Below are 21,442 nucleotides of genomic sequence, written 5' to 3'. Positions count from 1 at the left end.
AAATAGCTTTCTGTGCTGCAAAAATGGAAAGGACACTGACATATTTTACATTAATGAAAAGTGCAGTGTTGGACTTTCCTTCCTCTTTCTCCTGTTATCTTTAATTGGTCTCTTCAGCTGATTTTTCTAAAACTTACATGTGCTTCCTTCTGCTCTTGACCACCTGGCATGAACTATTTACCTACACTGTGCGGTTTGATTCTCCAGAAAACATTTTTTACTCGACTAGCAAAACCAAAAAAAGTGATATTTCCAGCAGCCATGCAAAACTGATGCCAAAGTATTGTATGCAAGGGCGCTGAGAGGTATGGTGGAGGACAAGGGAGTAATTTCATGTTGTATAACATTGTTTGCCTGGGAAAGCAGAATTTGCTGCCTCCTGCATGCAATCTTTTTAGCTATAAATGCTTCCCATTTTTCCATCTTCTCTCTAGGACATGAATCCACATGGAAAAACCTGCAAATTCAGTCCTCCTAAAGCAGAGGCAACAGCACCTGATGATAGCACTTGGAAGATGTACAATTACAACGCTGCGTACCAGGATTTCTTTATAACATTTCTTAGTCTGAGTCAGTTGTTCTATTTAAATAATCTTCTTTTTCCCAGTGAAGCATTAACACACATTCTGCAACATTTTCTACTGTGTGTGTTGTAATTGGGTGTAATGCATTACTTTATACTATACATTTTAGAAAAATTTCAGCTATTAAAATGAAAAATTAATGAACACTTTCTTCTCACATAAAAGAAAATGGCTACTACACTGTGCTAAATTGTGACACCCACAGAACTATGATGGGGGCAGTGCAGAGTCACACCACCTTGTGGTGAGTTTGAGCAGAGGATGTTATCTCAAGTACCACTGTGTGTTCCAGAGAGTATAGGGGAGCCATCTCTTCAGGTGGTGCAGCACACTCCATTCTCTGCAGGAATGTGTGTGTTGAGGGTGGGCAGGTAGAGGCAGGGTAATAATCAGTGTGAATAGAATTCAAGAATTCCTGGTTCTGTTCTTTAATCCGACATATCACATGGTTGCTGTTCGCCCCCAGTTTTTTCAATTTCATAAATGTGATTTTATTTATTTATTTATTGCAAAAAGTGACTTTGTGATTCTTTTAAAAAAAAGCAAACAAACTTTCAGATATTGAGTAACACTTTGCCAGACGTAATTTCAAATTATGTTCAAATTTTAAAAGAAATTGGTCCAAATTTGTGGAAGGTACTCACACTCTAAACCAAATATATTTTGCATGGATGGGGAGGATGGAAATTGCACTGTGAATATTTTGTCCAGCTCCAATTATGATTTAAGATGTTAAATTTTGTTTTTTGTCTGCAGATGCCTACATTCATGTATAACTGTGCCCTTGATTAGAATACAGATTGTTTCCTTCGCACAAACTGAATTAGAAGTAGTTTATACAGACTAATTTTTACTACACCATCAAAGCGTGCATATTGTACTGTATTCTCTCCCTCAGATCCTAAAAAGAAAGTGTCATACCTGTGTTTAATTTGTTTTTAGTTCCCACTAAGTGTGCCAGGTGTGTTGTTCAAGCCTTTAGTTAGCAGAAGAATGAAATTGCTATCCCTGTTAACTAACTTTTATCCAGATGGTGTCTGTGTGTATCTTAATTGTAATATAGGTTAGTACATTACAAAGTTTGCTGTTGGGTAAGATGTTGTTTTTCACAATGGGAAATGGCTTTCATGGCAACTAAGTTTAAGGCTCGTAACCTATGTCTCTGCCTGTTGGTTGAGAATTGCCACACTAATTGCAGAGGGGTTAGTATGGCAGATATTTGTGGAGTATGTTAATATGCAAAAAGAAAAGGAGTACTTGTGGCACTTTAGAGACTAACCAATTTATAACCAATTTATTTGAGCATGAGCTTTCGTGAGCTACAGCTCATGCATCCGATGAAGTGAGCTGTAGCTCACGAAAGCTCATGCTCAAATAAATTGGTTAGTCTCTGAAGTGCCACAAGGACTCCTTTTCTTTTTGCGAATACAGACTAACACGGCTGTTACTCTGAAACCTATGTTAATATGGTGATTGTTTGTACAGCACTCAGCACAATTGGATTCTAGTCATGACTGTGTGTTTTGGGTGCCACCACAGTGCAAATAAAATTAATATTGAAACATTTAAGGGGCATAATCTTAATTATATTGCTTCCTCTGTGTGTGTGTGTGTGTGTGTATATATATATATATATATATATATATATATAGTATGCATGTAAGCAGAAAAGCATCTACCTTAGCAATCACTTTCTCCTAAACCTAAAACACTGAATTTCCACACACGTGTTGAAGGAAACTTCTCTTTGTGCAATGCATTGTACTCGTGGCTGGAGTGTTTTCTTCTTTTCAAGTCAGACATACAGTATATAACTTGGAAGGAAAAATAAAATCCCTTTTTAAGGAATAAATAATAGCTGTTGTACTAGCACTGCCAATCTAACCTAGCAGTTTAACTCCTGAGTTACTTGAGAAAGTTTTGTTCGACATTTTCAACGTCTGAAAGTTGACTTCAGTCTTTTCACTTGATGGCATTAACTACTGAACATTGTTAAAGGGAAACTTTACATGTTATGATCTGTCCAAGAAGTACAAATAAAGTTTTAAATTGGCATCTGGTGTCATCTGGAACATATTTACACGCATAATAGATGCTGAGTTACAACTGCATGAGATTACAGGAGTATGGAAGTGATGAGTTGTCCATTTGTCATTTTTTCCTTCAGGATTTACGTGTAGGTTCGTCATGGTCTCTTATAAGATGGATGACTCAGTAATGATTTATTAAAGAACTTTTCCTTTGGTTCTTCCATGTATTCGTACAGGGTTTTGTACTGGTAGCTTCGGAGCATCCACCATCCTTAACTCCGGCTGAATACTGCATTGATACAGATTTTGCATTTAATAAGTGTGTATAATATTTAAGCAGTAACTAATGAGGCACAGAGTATTTTTGGGGGATTCATAATTGGGTCTGAAGGGTTCATGCCAGAGATACAGCTGTGTGTCAGTAACCTCAGAAACCTCATTGGACATTAATCCTGAGAAAATGCCTTGTATTAAGGTTGATATTGTTGTCATAAAATGAAAATGAAAAATCAGAGGCATAGGGATTTTATTTTAAACAGTTGATGCATTTTTAATTGTATACAGCAATCAGTTAACTGTACATTAGCCAATCAGATTACTTGGTTCATCTCTCAATCTCTTGGAATGAATCTTTTTCCTGCTCATGGCTGAGATCTTCACATGTAGAAGAATTTGACTATGTACAGGTGTGAAACTAACTAACCCCTCCTTATTGCCCAAGCTAAGAGAAATTCACCAAGTAAAGTAACAAAATATAAATGAAGAAAAATACATTGGATTTTAAATAATTTCTCTGAATAATCCATGATATTTATTTTCATTATACATGCCATTAAAATTCTTTAATGTCTGGGACCAGGGAAGGTGCATGGGAGCTATGAATGCAACTCCACTCCTCACCACGTTATTCTTTGTTATATTCTTATTGTACAGAAGAAGCTGTGGTGGTCCAGGGCTGTACATTTTAACGCCATGGTCATCACCATATGTACAACATAGGAAATAGACTTCCACACCTTTACTTCCAGACACCGCCATCCTCTTTTCCTGAGGAGTTACGGGGCCAGGTCAGCTAACCAGTAAGAGGGTAAATGGTATTGATAGGCAAATAGACAGATGCATAATATCCAGAATGTAGGGGGTAGTGATAGGCACGGAGGTTATTCATAAGGTCACCAGACTCTGCATTCTGCTCTCTGGTGTGTAAGTATACAACATACAATTCAACATCCTTATGTTTGATAGATATTTTACATATGCCACACAACTGTATTAAAATCTGTGGTCACGAGTTTATTTTTTAAAAAATGGGTGCCTAAAAATAGGAGCCTACACTGATATTTAAGCACTACCTTGACACTGAGTGTTCAGCACTCTTGAAAATCAGTTTAGGCACCCAAATATGGATTTAGGAGTGAAACTTTTAGGAACCCATTTTTAAAAATCTTTGTATGTCTCCACCCTTTTTGATTTTTTGTGTAATAGAGTGCTCATAAACACACATTTTCCAAGCAAACTCTGTTTGAAATTCTGAGTTTAAGGAGTTGTGGGATTAAGGGATTGATAGGAGATCTGAGCCGTTAGGATCACTGCTGCATGTCCATGTATGGACTTTCACTGGATGGAAAAACTAGAGGATGGTGGAAAGATCTGGTCAGCTAATTAACTGTAAATGCCTTTAGGAGAGGTCTAGTGTATTTTAAACTATCTATTGCTGTGTGTGACAGCTTTGGGGATTTGTGGATGCCAGAAATCTGTGGATTGAAGCTGCTGTGTACTACCCTAAAGGACCAGGGTATCATTTATTTAAATGCAAAGTTATTTTTGTGAGAGCCATTTTTAAGTGATTTAACACAGAGAAGTTGTTTTTTCCACACTACTATGAGGAACTTTGTATTTGAGTGCATTTTGGAGACCTGTGCAGAATTAAACCAGCATGATCAAGAAACTTCTCATTGCAGTCAAATAGCATGATCTTATACAACCACCCTAAAGATGGCAAAGGTTATTTTAAATAATTTCATATGATTTCAAAGTATTGATCATTACGATTGTAAGGGTAATATTCTGAGTCATAACTCATCTTCCCTACCTTGAATGTACACATACAGAATGTAATTGGAGACTGAGATAAAAACTAATCAGCAAGGTAAGCGTCACTTCTTGTTCCCCTTCAGTCTTTGGAGTTAGCAGTGAATTTCAGTGGCCCCAGTGGTCAAAGACTATCATATCAACCTTTGAAATCTTTATTTCTATATCAAGCACTGAAAATAAAATAGCCAAGCAAGTAATGCTGACTTGTTAGAAGAATAATTGCTCTTTGTCACTGAGACCACTCTTTAGTTTTACCATCTCATGTCAGGCTTATAGAACATTCCTTAAAACAACGAGCTATTGTCAACTAGCACATAGCAAATGGTTACATATCTGCTAGTGAAAGCACTCTGAAAGACCAAATGAAAATAAATTTAAGTCTTTGTAATATCAGATGAAACCTGCTGGATATACATTACACTTCGAAGACTGTCGTCCTTTGAATACCTTTAGACACACTGAGCAACAAATTCATACAACAAACGCAGTTTTAAAAGTACAAAACTCATTTTTCTCTCCTGTACTAGACTTAACTTACATTTCCTTAACCAACCATGTCCAGTTGCATGATGGATAAATGAATGAAAATAAACTATTGGGTAATCCACTACAGTGGGCTACTTGTTATGTTAATTTAATGGGTCTATGAAATGCTGATATTAATTGAGCCTACTAATTTAATTATAAGTTTAGTTTACACGAATTGGAGCCTGGGCTTGCTGTGGATGTGTACATCTTCAAAGTTACCACAACGAAGACTTGGATCGTGGTGATCCTTAAACAACAATTATCATGCAAATCAGAATGGACCAGCTCTGTGGCCAGGACAGTAGGAGAGACACCAGTCTGGACTAATTTGAAAAATACTCTTTGCATATCTTACTGAACCTAAGAAGAAAATTGTCATTTGTCGATCAAAGATTTGTAAAAAGAGAGCAACATAAGTAAATGGAGAGGCAGTACTTGCTTCCTCAGGATCTCCAGCTTCTAAAAAGCAATTTCCAGCTAAGACTCCCAAGCAGTAATACTTACCCAATGTTCAAAGAGAGTTAAACATGCTAGTTATGAATACTTTGTGACTTTCCTAAACAAACAAAGTTTAGCAAGAATCAGTAAAGGCCTTCAGAACGAAAAGTAATAAGACTTTTTAATGGGCACTCCTCTCATAGCTTGCTCCCCAAGTTTGAGCTAATATACTTTAAACCTTTGATGGAGAATGTCTTCCATACAAACTGTCTACAACAAACTTACCACCTCACTGTCCAAAACAGGGTGTCTGATGTTTAAACAATGCTTTATGCTTGTGCACTTACTTTGGTTGCGTTTTTTTTGTAGCACCCTTTAATACGTAAAATTTTTGGGAGAGAGTCCGTTAATGTTGTTCTCTGAATACAGGACAAGGACCTGTTGCTTGTGGGAGTTCCATGTTTCCTGGTCCAGTGTAACAACACATCAAGATTGTCAGAATTCCCCCTCCCCCCCCAGCTTTGTCATTGATTTACTGCTTCTGACTTTGGGCAAGTTGCTTGTCTCTGTTTCTATTTCCACAGCTGTAAAATGTAGATAAACAATACTTCCTTTAAAATGTATTTGAGATTTGTAGATGAAGAATCCTATGTGTGCGCATTATAAGATAACTAAAACACTATCATCTCTAGAGGTAAGGCACTGCATTGGGATTCAGGATATCTGGGTTCTGTTCCTAGCTCTGCCACAGATTTCATGTGGGGCTTCGCCCAAGTCATTTAATCTTTGTTACCTCCAATCCCCATGTGTAAAATGTGGATGGATAGCAATACTTTCTCGCTCTTCATCTGTGTTGTCTCTTTAGACCAGTGGTGGGCAACCTGCGGGCTGCACGTGACCCATTAGGGTAATCCACTGGCGGGCCGCGAGACAGTTTGTTTACATTGACTGTCCCCAGGCACGGCTGTCCACATCTCCCAGTGGCCACAGTTCACCGTTCCCAGCCAATGGGAGCTGTGGGCAGCCGTGCCTGCGACGGTCAATTTAAACAAACTGCCTCGTGGCCCGCCAACGGATTACCCTGATGGGCTGCAGGTTGCCCATCACTGGTTTAGACTGTAAGCTCTTTTAGGGCAGGAACTGTATCTTGCTATGAGTGTGCAGTGCCTAGTGCAATAGGCCCTGGTCTAATTTGGGGCCTCTAGTTACTACTGCATTAAAAATAATAAATAAGGAAGAAGGTTTTTGTGGAGAAAGTATGTATTCTGGAAAGACAAAGTTACAAGAGACAAATATTCAATGTCCTGTTGACCATAAGTAGTAGTTGTAAAAGAAATAATCGGAGTGTAACTTAGTGTAGAATGCTTCACATGTAAGATGTTCCTCTGTTAATGTTTAGTGCTGGCATAACATAACAAAGTGCATCTCTGTGCAGTTGTTTGAGGACCCTGGTAGCTTAAAGAGGGGAGAAGGATGTAAGGAATTGTTTATAAAATAGAATAGCTTCTGTTGGTTTGTCCTGGCAGAGATGGACCTTTAGATCAGTTGCTAGAGCATTTGTAAGGGAATACTGAGGAATAATGAGGCTCTCATCTAACCCCTGTCTTCCCTTGGCTCATTCATGGTCCATTTTGGTCAATTTCAGTGTCCTAGGGTTTTAAAAATCATAAATTTCATGATTTCAGCTATTTAAATCTGAAATTTCAGGGAGTTGTAATTGTAGGGATCCTGACCCAAAAAGGAGTTGTGGGGGATTGCAAGTTTATTTTCGGGGGTGGGGGGTTGCGGTACTGCTACCCTTACTTCTGTGCAGGTGGCGGGGGAGCCGCCTTCAGAGCGGGGCAGCTGGAGAGTGGCAGCTTTTTGCTCGGAGCCCAGCTCTGAAGGCAGAATCACCGCCAGCAGCAGCGCAGAAGTAAGGATGGCCTGGTATGGTATTGCCACCCTTACTTCTGCGCTGCTGCCTGCAGAGCGGGGCTCTCAGTCAGCAGCTGCCACTCTCTGGATGTCCAGCTCTGAAGGCCGCAGCGCAGAATTAAGATTGGCATGGTATGGTATTGTCACTCTTACTTCTGCACTGCTGCTTGTGGGATGCTGCCTTCAGGGCTTGGCGCCTGGCCAACAGCCACTGCTCTCCAGCTGCCCAGCTTTGAAGGCAGCGCAGAAGTAAGGGTGGCAATACCATGTCCCCCTAAAATAAACTTGTGACCCCCCTGCAACTCCCTTTTGGGTCAGGACCACCAATTTGAGGAACTCTGGTCTCCCCAGTGAAATCAGTAGAGTATAGGGTAAAAGCATACACAAGACCAGATTTCACAGTCCATGACATGTTTTTCATGGCCATGAATTTGTTAGGGCCACACTAGGGAAATATTAACTAGGAATTGTGCTAGTTTAATGTTTAGGTGGCCTCTCCCAGTGCCTAGGAAATATTAATCGTACGTGGTACCCATCTCTTGTCCTTGCCTTGTGACTTGTCCGTTTAGTGATGAGTTTCAAACTGAATGAGAAATCACATGAGAAACAGTGGATAATGTATAAAAGAGCTTCCGCAGACTTCAGCACTGTTCTTCATTTTGGCTCTTTTGAACAAGTGTTGGCCTGGACTTGCTGGAGACCCTAATTCCACATTCAATTTCTCTTTTCAGTTTAACATAGTTGGAATATATACTTGACTGCTTGTTTAATTAGGTTTGTGGTGGCCCCTACTGGTGCACCTGTGCAAAGAAAGAAATAATCACAGGATCCATGATTTGAGGCTGCCCTTTCGGAAAACTAAGGTCTAGAACATTATTTTGTCTTTTTAAAAAAACAACAACCCTGAGTTTGTTGTTAAGATTTAGTCCCCAAAATCTGCATTCTCTCTCCTTCCCTCCCTCCCCCACAATAACTATTTTAGATCAGGATTTCTAATTAAAAGTAAAGGGTATGTTTTTTTCCAAATGAACACACTGTTCTCTTGTTTAACAAGGTTCTACTTGGCAGGGGGTAAGGGTGGGACCGAAAAATGTTTTGTAGCCTTAAAATTAAATGTGGTTTTCTCCAGTTGCATACCACATGTGATTGAAAGCGTGTATGGGGATGTACAGTACGTTATAAGTGAAATATGCTGCTTCTGGAAGTTCACAAGGCTCCATTGTAAAACCAGAAGCAGCTCAAATTGTCTCTTGTTCTATACTTTAGTTTGGCCGTGGGATGCTAATTCATTGTGTGTTGTGATTGGTGTGCTTCCCCGCCCCGTTGTTTGTTTCCTCTCATGAGTACAGAGATGCTTTTTCTGGTATCTACAGTCTCTTTTTAACCTCTTACTGCAGTCCCTGAAAAAATAAAAAAAAATTAGTTGAACAACCTTGTGTCTGTCTTGAGTTACACAAAGTTGATAGACCTCTACAGCTGTTAATAATCCTCATTTTTTCAGCTGAGAGTCACATGTCGGGCTGCCTTTTGTGGCCCCAAGTTCAGATGGAACTTTTAAAATGGTGCAGGCATTAATTTTCCATATTATTTATGGCTCTCCTCTCTCACAAAAGACCTCCCCAATTGCTGCTTGTGATCTCCTGGCACTAGAGGTGTAGGACACTAAGAAGCAGCACTAGCCAGTTAGTTTCCATCTCAATTTGTTATCCTCAACCATTTGTGCAGCTGAAAAAATTGTTTTGAGACACAGAAATAGGATTTTGTTTTATTTTAGGCTTTTGTGGGGGAGGGCTTAAACATGGTCTGACATCAACAAGATGAAATTCAATAAAGACAAGTTCAAAGTACTACATGAAGGAATTAAAAATCAAATGCACAAATAAAAATGGGGAAAACTGGCTGGGCAGTAGTACTGCTGAAAAGGATTTGGGGTTTATAGTGGATCAGAAGTTGAATATTAATAGTCAGTGTGATTCAGTTGTGAAAAAGGCTAATATCATTCTGGGGTTTATTACCAGGAGTGTTGTATGTGGGACTCGGCACCAGTGTACGTGGCACTGGTGAGTCCTCAGCTGAAGTACTCTGTCCAATTTTGAGCATCACACTTTAGGAAAGTCATGGACAAAGTGGAGTGTCAAGAGGAGATAAAAGGTTTAGAAAATCTGACCTATGAGGAAAGATTAAAACTGGGCATGTTTAGTCTTGAGAAAAAGAAGACTGAGGGATGACCTGATAAGTCTTTTTAAATATGTTAAGGACTGTTATAAAGAAGATGGTGATAAATTGTTCTCCATGTCCACTGAAGGTAGGCTTAATCTACAGCAGAGGAGACTTTGGTCAGATAGCAGAAAAAAGCTTCTAAGTATAAGGATAGTAAGTACTGAAATAAGTTATCAAGGGAGAGGTTTTTAAGCACGGGTTAGACAAATACCTGTCAGGGATGGTCTAGATATACTTGTTCCTGCCTCAGCACAGGAGGATGGACTAAATAACTTCTCAAGGTCCATGACAGCCTACATTTCTGTGATTCCAAGATAGGGCACAGATTTCTGTGTAATTGCTCTTAGCAAGCAAATAAAGAGCAATGTGTTGACAGGTTGTGTATACCAAGTTGAAGATTAAGTGCATGGTTGTTTCTACCATCTAAACCACTGCATCAGTTACATAGTACTTACTTTTAGATCCCAAATGTAATTTCTTGAATTATAAAATGCCTGTGTTTTTGTTTTCACAGTTATGTGCAGATTTAGATGTGGTTACCATAGTTTTTAAGCTTACTTCTGCATATTTAGTTGGTTATAAGAAAAGGAGTACTTGTGGCACCTTAGAGACTAACCAATTTATTTGAGCATGAGCTTTCGTGAGCTAGAAAGCTCATGCTCAAATAAATTGGTTAGTCTCTAAGGTGCCACAAGTACTCCTTTTCTTTTTGCGAATACAGACTAACACGGCTGTTACTCTGAAACCTGTCATTAGTTGGTTATGTGACTTGTTCAGTAGCAAATATGGCCAGGGTGGGTAAAAATCGATAATTAAAATGTTTTTTATTTAAATTGGGTTTATTTTAAAAAAACAAATCCAATTTAAAATTGGATTTTAAATTGATAGCCTATGTTAAGGCCTAAACTTACTGTGATCTATTAAAATAATTTATATTACTTGTTTGCTGCCAAGTTTTAAAGAGAATCAAATCACTGAAGTCACTGCTTAAGCACCTGGAACCTGAGTATGTTGAAGTGCTAAACAAGCTTTTGACAGCAGAAGCCTCTTCTGCAGGTATAGAAAGAATATTTTCTTTATTTCAGTTTATTCAACTTGTTCTGTTCAATGATTAATTCATGAAAAGTCAAGAAACTGATTGGGAGTTGGAAAAGTAGGAAAAAGTGAAAGGGTGAGATCTAGGGTGATGATGGGACCAGAAATTATCAGTTCAGTTCATTAACTACGCTGTACTGTTTGATAAATCAATTAGTTTTAAATGCAGAACATGTTTTGATAAACTTTTTTTTATGAAGCAAGCACTTTTAAAGGTAGTTTCATTTAATAAAAAAATTGAAATGCTGTTTTTGAGTATTTTTAATTGAATTTGAATTTCCGTCCAAATGGAACATGACCCAAATTACAAGTAAAAGATGAATCATCATCTAGAAAATACAAAATGCATCATTCACAATTTTCCAACATAACATTTATTCAGATGCATAATTTTTTATTAAGCTAAGCTTAAATACTGTGACCAGATAGAACGTATTGTCCTGGTTAGCAAAAACCACCACCAAATGTAAAGGCTATATTTAGTTGTAAATCAACATGTTTTAATGGATACCAACTAATGAGAATCAACCTTCCTTAAGAAAAATAACTAAAAAGTACAAATGCAAAATATGATTAAAATTGATTTTTAAATCAAGTTTTCCTGCTTGCTGATTTAAATCATGATTAAGTCACTTTGATTTAAATCAGTTCACCCTGATAGCACACTGTGTTGCCAAGTATCACAATTTTATCCTGGATCTAGTGGTAACTCATGTTTTATCTCGTGAGTTCAAGTGATTCCTAGATTCCTGTTGCTTGGACAAGCTTGGGGCTAAAAATGATCACTAAAGTAAGATCATTAAGAATTGTTTGTGTATTTCACGGTTTGTGCTTCTTTTTGTATGTGCATGTTCCACTACAAACGCTGTGTAATGTGGGAAGAGAACTTGAGTTCAGAAGGAATGGTAATAAATATGCTGGGCCAAAACAATACTGTGAGTGGAGTGAAAACGCTGTTGTTCCCTGTGATGTAAACACATTAGTTCATAGCTGGGAAAGGGAGGGGGCACCCATGTTCTGATTCCAGGTGCCTCCTTGCTATAAAAGGAGTCTCAATCTTATGTATAGGGCAACAATAGAATTTCTTTTGGTTCTCCTTCTTATAGTGGCCACAGATAAGTAGTCTAGTTATCACTTATTATTCTTACTGCAGTAACTACATTAAAACAATATCAAAAAAGGGGTTAGACTTATATTAACCCTTTATACTACAAGAAAGTGTAAGTTTCATAGCTACTTTGGCCACAGCGAAGGACATTTATGCTTTCTGTCTGCTCTCTCTGAGAGGCTACGCCTCACATAATACTTCAGTGTCTGTGAGTTTTAGAGCTAAGAATGTAGAAGTGGCTTAAGGGGAGAGTATTTTAATTGCCAGATATTAGCTCAGTGAGAAACCATGTGACCAGTTTAACTACTGAGTTGTATTTTAAGTGCTTCCAAGTGCATCTAGAGGCTGCTTTTCTGACAGTGGGATGAGAGAACAGTGCAATGGTCATAGTTGTAATAGAGAAAAATGACACGTATTCTGTCAAAAATATACTCACTGATTAGAGTTTCATACCTGCTGATAAGCCCTGCTGAAGCATGATACAGCTTACCACACTGCTCTGTATTATATATTCAATATATAGTAGATGTGTCATTGGAATGTGATTATTTTGTTTGGTTTTAGCTTAAATTTTAGTCCAGTGTCTTAAGTTGTTTGTGGTATAGGAAAATAATGTTTTAATTTAGTGACGCTATGATTGTGCCAAGAAAAATGTACTTCTCTCTATCTCTGAAAATATTTTACTGTTTACATGTGTAGGAAAACAATTGAAACTATTGTAATTGCTGAATGTCCAAAATAATCAAGGTTAAAAGGGGCATGCAACAGACTAGTACAGTACTTTACTAGTTTTGATTTTGCAAGCCATAATGTGCTTACCTGTAGGCCCTGATCCTTTAAAGAATTACACACCTGCTTAATTTTCCATGTTGTGAGTTCTGTTGACTTCAGTGGAACTACTCTGTGTGGAAAGTTAATCACATGTTTTAGTGTTGAAAGGATCTGGGCCTTATACTGGTTATTTAAGAAGGGCACATAATTCTGTAGTTTGACATCTGTACAGTTTTACTGTTGGTTGTTTGGGGTTTTTTAAGTTTACATGCCCCAGAATGGGAAAAATAATAATTGAACTGACTTTTGTTTCCTTTTAGGGTTGTTTGAGTTTGCTAAAATTCAAAAGATAATAAAAGCAAAAATCAGTGTATAATAATCAATGTAGAGTTATGTGTGTGTGTGTGTGTGTATGTATGTGTATATATATATATATATATATATATATATATAAAAATATAATGTATTTGCTTTGAGGCTGTTTTGCACCCATCCCGTAATCCTTATCCCATTCTTGGCTAAGATACTCAGCACCTGGAAGGGTAGATGTGAATTTTCATCAGAGATACATGATGTGTATATAGGAAAAGGAATGTGGAGCTTCAGTTTGACTGAAGAGTCTGATAGTATCGTAAAAAACTTGTGTGTTAAGCATATGGAATCCCAGCCCTTATCATCCCAATAAGATCATGCTAAAGGTATCTATCAGTGTTTTATGAATCACAGTAGAATAATCATTTCTCTGGAAGATGGATGAGGTGTTTTCCCTGTAGCGGAGGAATCCTTTAGTAATGCCCTTCTTTTTCCCTCCCACCCACCCTGGAGGGACCTTGTATAGTCATCCTCTAATGGAAAGAGATTGGATTGGACTCCTTTTGGTGCCACTCTATCAGTCGCTGTTGTGTGATGTGAGGTTAGAGATGCCTCAGAGCAATTTAATAGCAGACCACTAGATTGGCCCTGGAAACCTTTTAAAACTGCAGTATTTTGTAGCAGATTATCTTGAAGTTGGATAGGAGCTGTAAACTGCTGAAGTTACTATTACCTCATCTTCATAAATGCTTAGTCCATGGTTTCATTTTAACTATGGAAAATAAATTGTTTCCATCAAATGACATTGACATAGCCGTGAAGTTGATAAGATTCATTCAAGGCCAGAGTGAGCAAGTGATGTTTCAAAAAATGTTCTCAAAAGTTATTACTGTGTGTAATTGGTAGCAATTTTCAGCTTCTGTAGTTAAAAAAAAGGGAGCCAAATCCACACAGAAAAACTTTGCAGGGAGTTAATTTTTTTAAAAAGCACAATAAACTAATTTTTAGTTAGTTGATGATATGCACAAACAGGAAGGGTTTTAGTCTTTGCTGCTCTGTAACTAAATAATTTCATGATGTGTAACAAACTCTAGTTTTAGAAACTTTTAATTCTGGCATGACCACTTGTATACCCAACTTGATTTTAAATGGAAGGGTTATCATATCTCCAGAATTGGTTCTATAGCGCATGTCAGTTCAACTTCAATGGTATAAAAAGCAGAGACAGACAATGACTTTTTAAAGGGGTTTATCTATTAACTTAGGATCTTAATAGACTAAGATGGGAAGAAAGTGGAGCTTTATGGTTATTTGCCTCACTAGCATGAGGTAAGTCTGAATTCATCTGTCTGGGGGAAAAAAAATTGAAAACCTTGGGTAGAGGTGCTGTAAAGTACAAATTGCATTAATATGCATTACAGAATAGTTTGCATATTTTGTATGCATTTTCAACACATCCTTGCTAACTATATATTGTTTAAGTACAGGCTTTGTTTACCTGCTTTTGAATGTTTCTAAAATTACTACTGTTCCAATATCGATGTAGTTAGTTGCCACAAGTGCACTTTGGGTTTCAAGGATTACAATTCAGTATGCCATCTCATCTGCCCCAGTGCCTTTTATTCATGTGCTAATACCATATATTCCCCTGCCATACATTTATTGTCAGTATGCTTTGGTCAGTATAGAAGACAAGCCTCCAAGTCCAGTAATTAATCTTGTAACTTTGGTACCATCATTTGAATATCTGTTGCCTGCACCATCTCCTCCACCATTCATACTTCACATCAATCATCCTACTTAGTGCTCATGTACTCTTGTTAACGACATGAAAAGTCTGTTCTTGGAGTAGATGCAGCCATGTATTCCATGTAGGTGAGTGCGTGCCCAGCACACCAGAGCCAGAGAACTTTGCCGAGCAGTAACAGGAGGGGCAGCACTTGTGTCTTGTGGCCTTAGCCCCTCCCATGCCTGTTTAAAGATGGCAGCATTGCCTTGACCCCTGTCAATTCCTTCTCAATGCCTGTGGCTGGAGTAGCTGTGGTGTTTTCACTTCATGCTTAGTTACCTGCGACTTTTTTTTAGTACATAGTTGTAGTAGTACCTTAGGTTTGGTTTAGTGTTACTCTAAGTAAATCTAACTAATTGGCTGCCTTGTTTGATGCCCTCACCAGAGTTCAAGCATAAATTGGTTAGTCTCTAAGGTGCCACAAGTACTCCTTTTCTTTTTGCAAATACAGACTAACACAGCTGTTACTCTGAAACCTATCCCCAACGGTTATCCCCACACGAGGTGCTTATTGTGTTTCAGGGAGGGACACATCAATGAATGGTGCCCTATCTGTAAGTCGTTTACAAAGAAGACTCGGGTAGTGAAGGGCTTATAGTTGGAGCAGGCCATGAGGCCCGCTTTGGCACCAAGACCCATACTGGATCACAGTCAACTGCTGATCTGACAAGTGAGGCTACTCCACATTTGGGTTTCCCCAGGTGGAGAAGACCTTCATCCTCCTCAGGTATGCCAATGAAGAGGTTCCATAAATCCAACTGGGATTATTCCAGAGCTTGAGGCGATTCTTCCTCCTCCTCCTCCAAGAGGAGCGCTGACCGCCCCTGTACTACTACTGGCAAGTGGGAGGGATCAAGTCCATCTAACCACTCCCCAATACCACTTTGAGCTTGAGAGCTGGTACCGTCAACTCTGGTTCCAGCCATGAGGCATCCATTGAGGCTGGCACCAACAGCATCAGCGCTGACTGCTTCCGCACCAGCGACATATCAAGCAACATCAGACCCGCTATACCTTTTGGCTCTGGACTCTCCTTTGGTTCTGGAGTCCTTCGAAGCTATGGCTTCTACCACCTCATCCTCCATTGTGCCCTTGACAACTTTGGGCTGCATGGTAGAGCCACCAGATTTGCCAGCACCCCAGCTCACATCTCCTGGGCTGCAGATGATGGAGTTGAGGCCGACATCTCCTGGGCCTGGCACTGAAGGCCTCCTTGACGCATGTGCACCCCTCGGCACTGTCACTGCTCCAACAGCAGACACCATCATCGAGCTCAGTACCACTCCTAGCTTTTTGGAGCTATAGAGAAGGTTCCCCTGCTGCATCGGGGACACAGTTTCTACTTCTGGTATTTCTTGGCTCCCAAGGAGGGTGAGACCTAGTTTCAACTTCCAGGACCTATATACATCAGATATCTGAGATTCCAGATAGTCACTCTAGCGACAATCCTCCCTGCCTTAAATCCCAATGACTCATTTGCTGCCTGGACCTTCCTCTTCATCCCGACCTGCATCTCAGAGCATGGATGCTGCATGGTTAGATGAAGAGGAGGAATGGTGTTTGGAGGCAGTCTGACAAGACCTGCTGAATAGTAGGAAAATCTGTCACCAGAGCAACCTATATGGCTAAGTGGAAGCAGTTCCCAGTATGGTCCAGGGAGTTCAACCTAGGCTGGTTTGTATCCAGGACATCTTGGAGTATCTGTTACACCTTCAGTATTCTGATCTCGCATTAAGTTCACTGAGAGTGCATCTACTGGCAAATTTTGATATTTCATCTACCCATCCAGAAGAAGTTGGTGTTCTTGAAAGGAGTCACTTGTCTTTCCCTTCCAGTGAAAGAATAGGCTCCATCTGATCCTAGAAGCTCTTATGGGGCTTCCATTCAAGCCTCTGGGAACTTCCTCTCTCTTCCTTCTCTGTCAGAAAACTGTCTTGCTGGTAACAATAATATCTGCAAGGAGAGTATGTGAATTGCAGGCCTTGATGGCAGAGCCTCCTTACATGCAGCTTTCCAAGGACGAAGTGACCCTGTGGCTGTACCCTAAATGTTTGCCTACAATGGTTTCTCAATTTAAATTGAACCAAAGAAATTGTATATCTACTCATGTTTTTTCCTAAGCTGCATTTAGCCACAGTGCAGCAGCATCTTCACACATTGGATGTGTCAGGCAATATCTAGCTTTCTACCTGGATAGAACTAAACTCTTTGGTTCCTCACCTCATCTGTTTGTGTCACATGCAGACCAAATGAAGCGTCAAGCAGACTCTTCCCAGACAATCTCCAGGTGTATAAGTTCTTGCATTGTGACCGACTGCTGTTCAGACTACTTCCCCAATAGGGCACAAGCTCATTCTAAGAGAGCCCAGGTGACACCCATGATGTCAAGTGACATTCCCATTTTGCAAGGTGGCCACTTGGTCCTCTGTACATATATTTACAAACTATTATGTCATTACTACTGCATCCTGTGCAGATGCAAACGTGGGGAAGGCAATCCTGTAGTCCTTTTTAAATAGACTTCAATCCCCACTTACTGTGGGTACTGCTTGTGAGTCACCTAAGTGGAACACACGGTGACATCTACTCGAAGAAAAAATGGTTACTTACTGTAACTGTTGTTTTTGGAGATGTGATGCAGCCATGTGTTTCACAACTCACTCTCCATCCTTTCTGTATTGGAGTCTCTGCTTCTGACATTCAGTGCAAAGGGACTGACTGGTTGGGGCAGCACTGCCTTTATATGGTCAGGGAGGAGTTAAGGCTGTAAGATGCGAGCACCACCCCATGGGTACTGCTAGGCAAAGTTATCTGACTCCGGTGCACTGGGCATGTGCACATACGTACACGGAATACACATCTGCATCACATCTTGAAGAACAACTATTGCAATAAGTAGCCCTGTTTTCATTTTCCTCCCTTCTACCTTGGAAACAAATTGTTTCAGATGCTTAATGGAGAATTTTTCAGTAATTGTAGCATGCTGACCCAAAGACTTGTAAGTCGTTAATAGGTCGAGTTTCCCTGTCTTTTCCAGGTGCTTTTTGGGGGTATTTTGAGGGGTAAAAGATGGAGGAGATTGGGTATTTATACTTGCACTTGTCTTGAGTTTACAGTATCATTGCCATAAAGGAAGTGGGGGGTGGGGGTGGGGAAGAAGTCAAATCTGATGTCTTCCATGAAGGAAAACAGTTCCCAGAAGAGTCATAGATGGATGTTCATCTGTTTAAAAAATGAACTGGGTCACGAGTAATCTGGTGTAGCTGTTTTGTTTCTTTGCCCCACCTTGGGGTATGGGTAATCTATATCCCTCCCATGTGATTGCATCTATGATGGTAACACCATATGGTCAGTACTGATGTAGGCCAGATTAGAGCTGAAGACCTAGTGAGGAAAAGTTTCCTATCCCTTTCTGACCCTGAGCTATCTATTTGTTAGTGTATGTTACTTCTTAGCATGTTGATCTTCATGAAATGCATAAAAAAACCCATCCCAAAATAATCTATACCAGGTGTTCCCAAAGTTTTTGCTGGGAACAAGTTTTTCATTTTAATGAAATATTTCCTTCCAGGACCCCAGTCAGCAGGGAGTATGCCATTTTGTAGAGCAAAATGGTGTCTTCCGCACAGTATTTCCTTTCATGCATCATACATGTGAGGTCATGCCATATGGAGGGTGCCATTTTGCTGTACTAAATGGCATCCTCCACATAGTACATGCGAGGTCACACTGTGCTGAGCAAAATGACATCCTCCACATATGAGGGATCGCTATGATTCTACTGCTGATGGTGTACCTCATTTGGGGTCACAACCCATTTTGGGAAACAATGCCCAATACTAATACCAACCAAAATGGGATTTAAGAATAAAACATGGCAATATGATGCTGGTGTGAATTTTTTCCCTGCTCCAAGGTTACCATGGTGATGGGTCATTACCAGTATATTGCTGAATCTGTTTCTAAATGTGGCAAAAGAGCCTTTCCCACTAACAGACAGAGGTAGATCCTGATACAAGTTATCAGCCTCAGTTTTTGCTCTTTCAGTTATGCCAGCTTTGGTCAGCCTTTTGTCCACTTTTTCCACAAACACTTTCGTATTCTGTGCTGTCATGTATAACGGAGTTCTTCCTATGTGTAAAATCTTTGAAGTCACCCACTACCTTTTCCTTCTTCAGATCTCTCCTTAGAATATTGAGACTGTATATGGACAAGTTTGTGGATCAGGCATTGAGTGTGGAAAAATGGGTAGAGGGGAAAGAATATGACTTGAAGAATATTTTTTTTTCTCCGCATGGCTTACACCTGGAAACTTTTGTTTAAAGCATGCCTAAAATTAGTTCCTCATATCTAAAAACTGGAGGTGGGATCTTTTGGTTGTTTCCATGGAGATTCCTCCCCCATTCATGCTTATTTTATCGTGTCAAGCAGTCTGTCAGTAAGCTTGTGACTTCATTGGGAACCAAAGTCGTTCTGCAGTAATTTCAATTACATCCCTGAGGGCATTGGGGTTTAATTGAAGATTTATTATTGTGAAACTTGTTTTTTTAAAAATTCACTTTTTCCTAATTTACTAGCTGTGAATCTAAATAACTTAGCATTAATCACAAGTAACATGATGCTAATTTGGTAAAGATGGCACAATAACAAAATAGTATTAATTTAGCATATATTACAGAGTAAATTTTACACTTGAAACTTTCTCTTTCCTTTTAAGGATTTGTACTTTAGCCAAGTCAAGTACTGCTCTTGTTACTAATGTACTAAATTATTTTGTCAGGATGTACTATTGATATATGCTTAGCTCCTTAATGCAACGTTTGGCAATTAGTTCCATTCCTGCTGGTGTTTATTTTATGCTTTATAGATATAATACTAACCCTTACCTTCTCATTTATTTTAGAATGCAAATAGCTGTGACTCTGATATGACGGTGTTCGTATTTTTAATAGGACCGTGATCTCTGCACTTCTAAGAATCAGTGCTAATGTACATGCACTTCAGCTTTCAAGTAGCATAGCCACGAGAGCAATGAATGTTGGTATCGTAGGACTCGTCTACCCTGGAGAATAACACTGTGTGTAGTTAATATTTTAGTAGTGGCCCATATGTAACTGGCAAGTTACTGAATGTGCCCACTGTCAATCTTATTTTACCTTTTTATCCTTGTATTCATTCACAGCACCATAGCAAAGCAATCTAGGCTCATTGCCGCCTGACACAGGAGCAACTGCTAGGTGCAGTGGCTCGTAGAAGATTTCAGAATGGTATCTGGAGAGACCACAGCCCTGTAGGATGATGGTGGGAGAACTAACTTATGTGAAGTAATTCCCCAGTGCTTCTCATCTACATTAGCACTATGATGTTACAAGCAAGCATGTGCTAAGAACAATTAGTAGTAGTAGTATTTGCTTGTTCCAGTGGCACTAACATAAATGGTATGAAGTGTGCCTCTGGAATGTTTGTAGCAAATTTTTGTGTATATGTTCAGCATTCTAGGAGCTAATAAACATTATTTAGCATGCCATGATTCTCCACTGTGGTCCGGCAACACCATCCACTGACTCCTTTGTGCATGTTTTCTGTGATACCCACTCTAGAATCATGACCTCTTTATGCCCTGTCATATTAGGTATGCTGAAGAGGTAGGATAGCCAGAGTTTCTGTGCTACCAGAAGCAACGTTTTTCCCAGGAGCTTTCCCTGCTCGCTCCCATCACCAGCAACCCCCCCTCCCCAATTCTGGCACCACTCAAAGAACAAGTGGGTTGTTCAAAAATAAATACATCTCTCCCCCCTCTCTCCCCCCCCCCACAAGCAAGGATCCAAGTCCCCACCTGCCCATGTGTTTAATATAAATCTGCTTTTTAAATGTAATCCAAAGGGACACAGAGGTTTTAGTTAACCACTCCAGCATACCTAACTTGGCAGAACTTTGCTGTGAGTCTAGTGCTAGGATTCAGTACATAACGCATGCACCTGAAGGCACTGTCTGACCTTGGCTAGCCGTGTTAGTAGTAACTCTGGGTGCACGGAAGGTCTGTGAAGTTCACGCTATCATGGCTTCAGTGTTCTGGGACCCAAGCTAGCTAGATTAAAGCTAGCTTGTGTATGTTAGCTTGAGCTGGAATCACATCCGGTAATAGGAATCTAGACATGCTCAAAATGATTGCCGTGCCTGATGCTATGGTGCTATCACAAAAAGCTACTTTCAGATGTTGTGTTTTTGCTAAACAGCAAAAAGGAGTAGGTGTGGAGTTGGAATGGTTGTGTTGATTTTACATCTACCAAAATTCAGTGCAGTATGGATATTATTGTATCCATAAACATAATCTCTCTAAGTGTGTTGCTTGGAAAACCTATTCTGCAATCAGTGTAGTCACCAAAATTTCTAAAGGAGAGAAGACCGCAATGCTAATGTGTGCTGTATTTCTCCTTGAAATAATGCTTATGCTTTCAGTCACTAAAGTTTTAGTAGTTTAAAGAAAAATGCAGGGGATCATCCATTTGTCCATTGATGTGGACTGTGATATGCATATAACTACAGTCATTGCATT

General features: G+C 39.5%; 1 protein-coding gene across 8 annotated transcripts in view; it reads left to right on the top strand.

Moving 5' to 3' along the window:
- Nucleotides 1-21,442, top strand: part of GPM6B (glycoprotein M6B) — a 137,815-nt gene that overhangs the window by 33,683 nt on the left and 82,690 nt on the right. For 5 of the 8 annotated variants that reach the window (XR_012160183.1, XM_073355204.2, XM_073355194.2 and 2 more), the window contains one exon: nucleotides 435-570. The exons of the other annotated variants lie outside the window; for them this stretch is intronic. Coding sequence is in view for 4 of the 5 variants with exons in the window: in XM_073355213.2 (XP_073211314.1) it covers nucleotides 435-570 (136 nt within the window). In the remaining variant the exon portion in view is untranslated. The remainder of the gene's footprint in view (nucleotides 1-434; nucleotides 571-21,442) is intronic. 8 annotated transcript variants of the gene reach the window in all.

This window comes from Lepidochelys kempii, chromosome 1 (genome assembly GCF_965140285.1).
Source record: "Lepidochelys kempii isolate rLepKem1 chromosome 1, rLepKem1.hap1, whole genome shotgun sequence".
Classification (NCBI taxonomy): Eukaryota; Metazoa; Chordata; order Testudines; family Cheloniidae; genus Lepidochelys; species Lepidochelys kempii.
The sequence above is the reverse complement of the archived record's forward strand: the minus strand, read 5'-3'. Positions and strand labels throughout refer to the sequence as shown.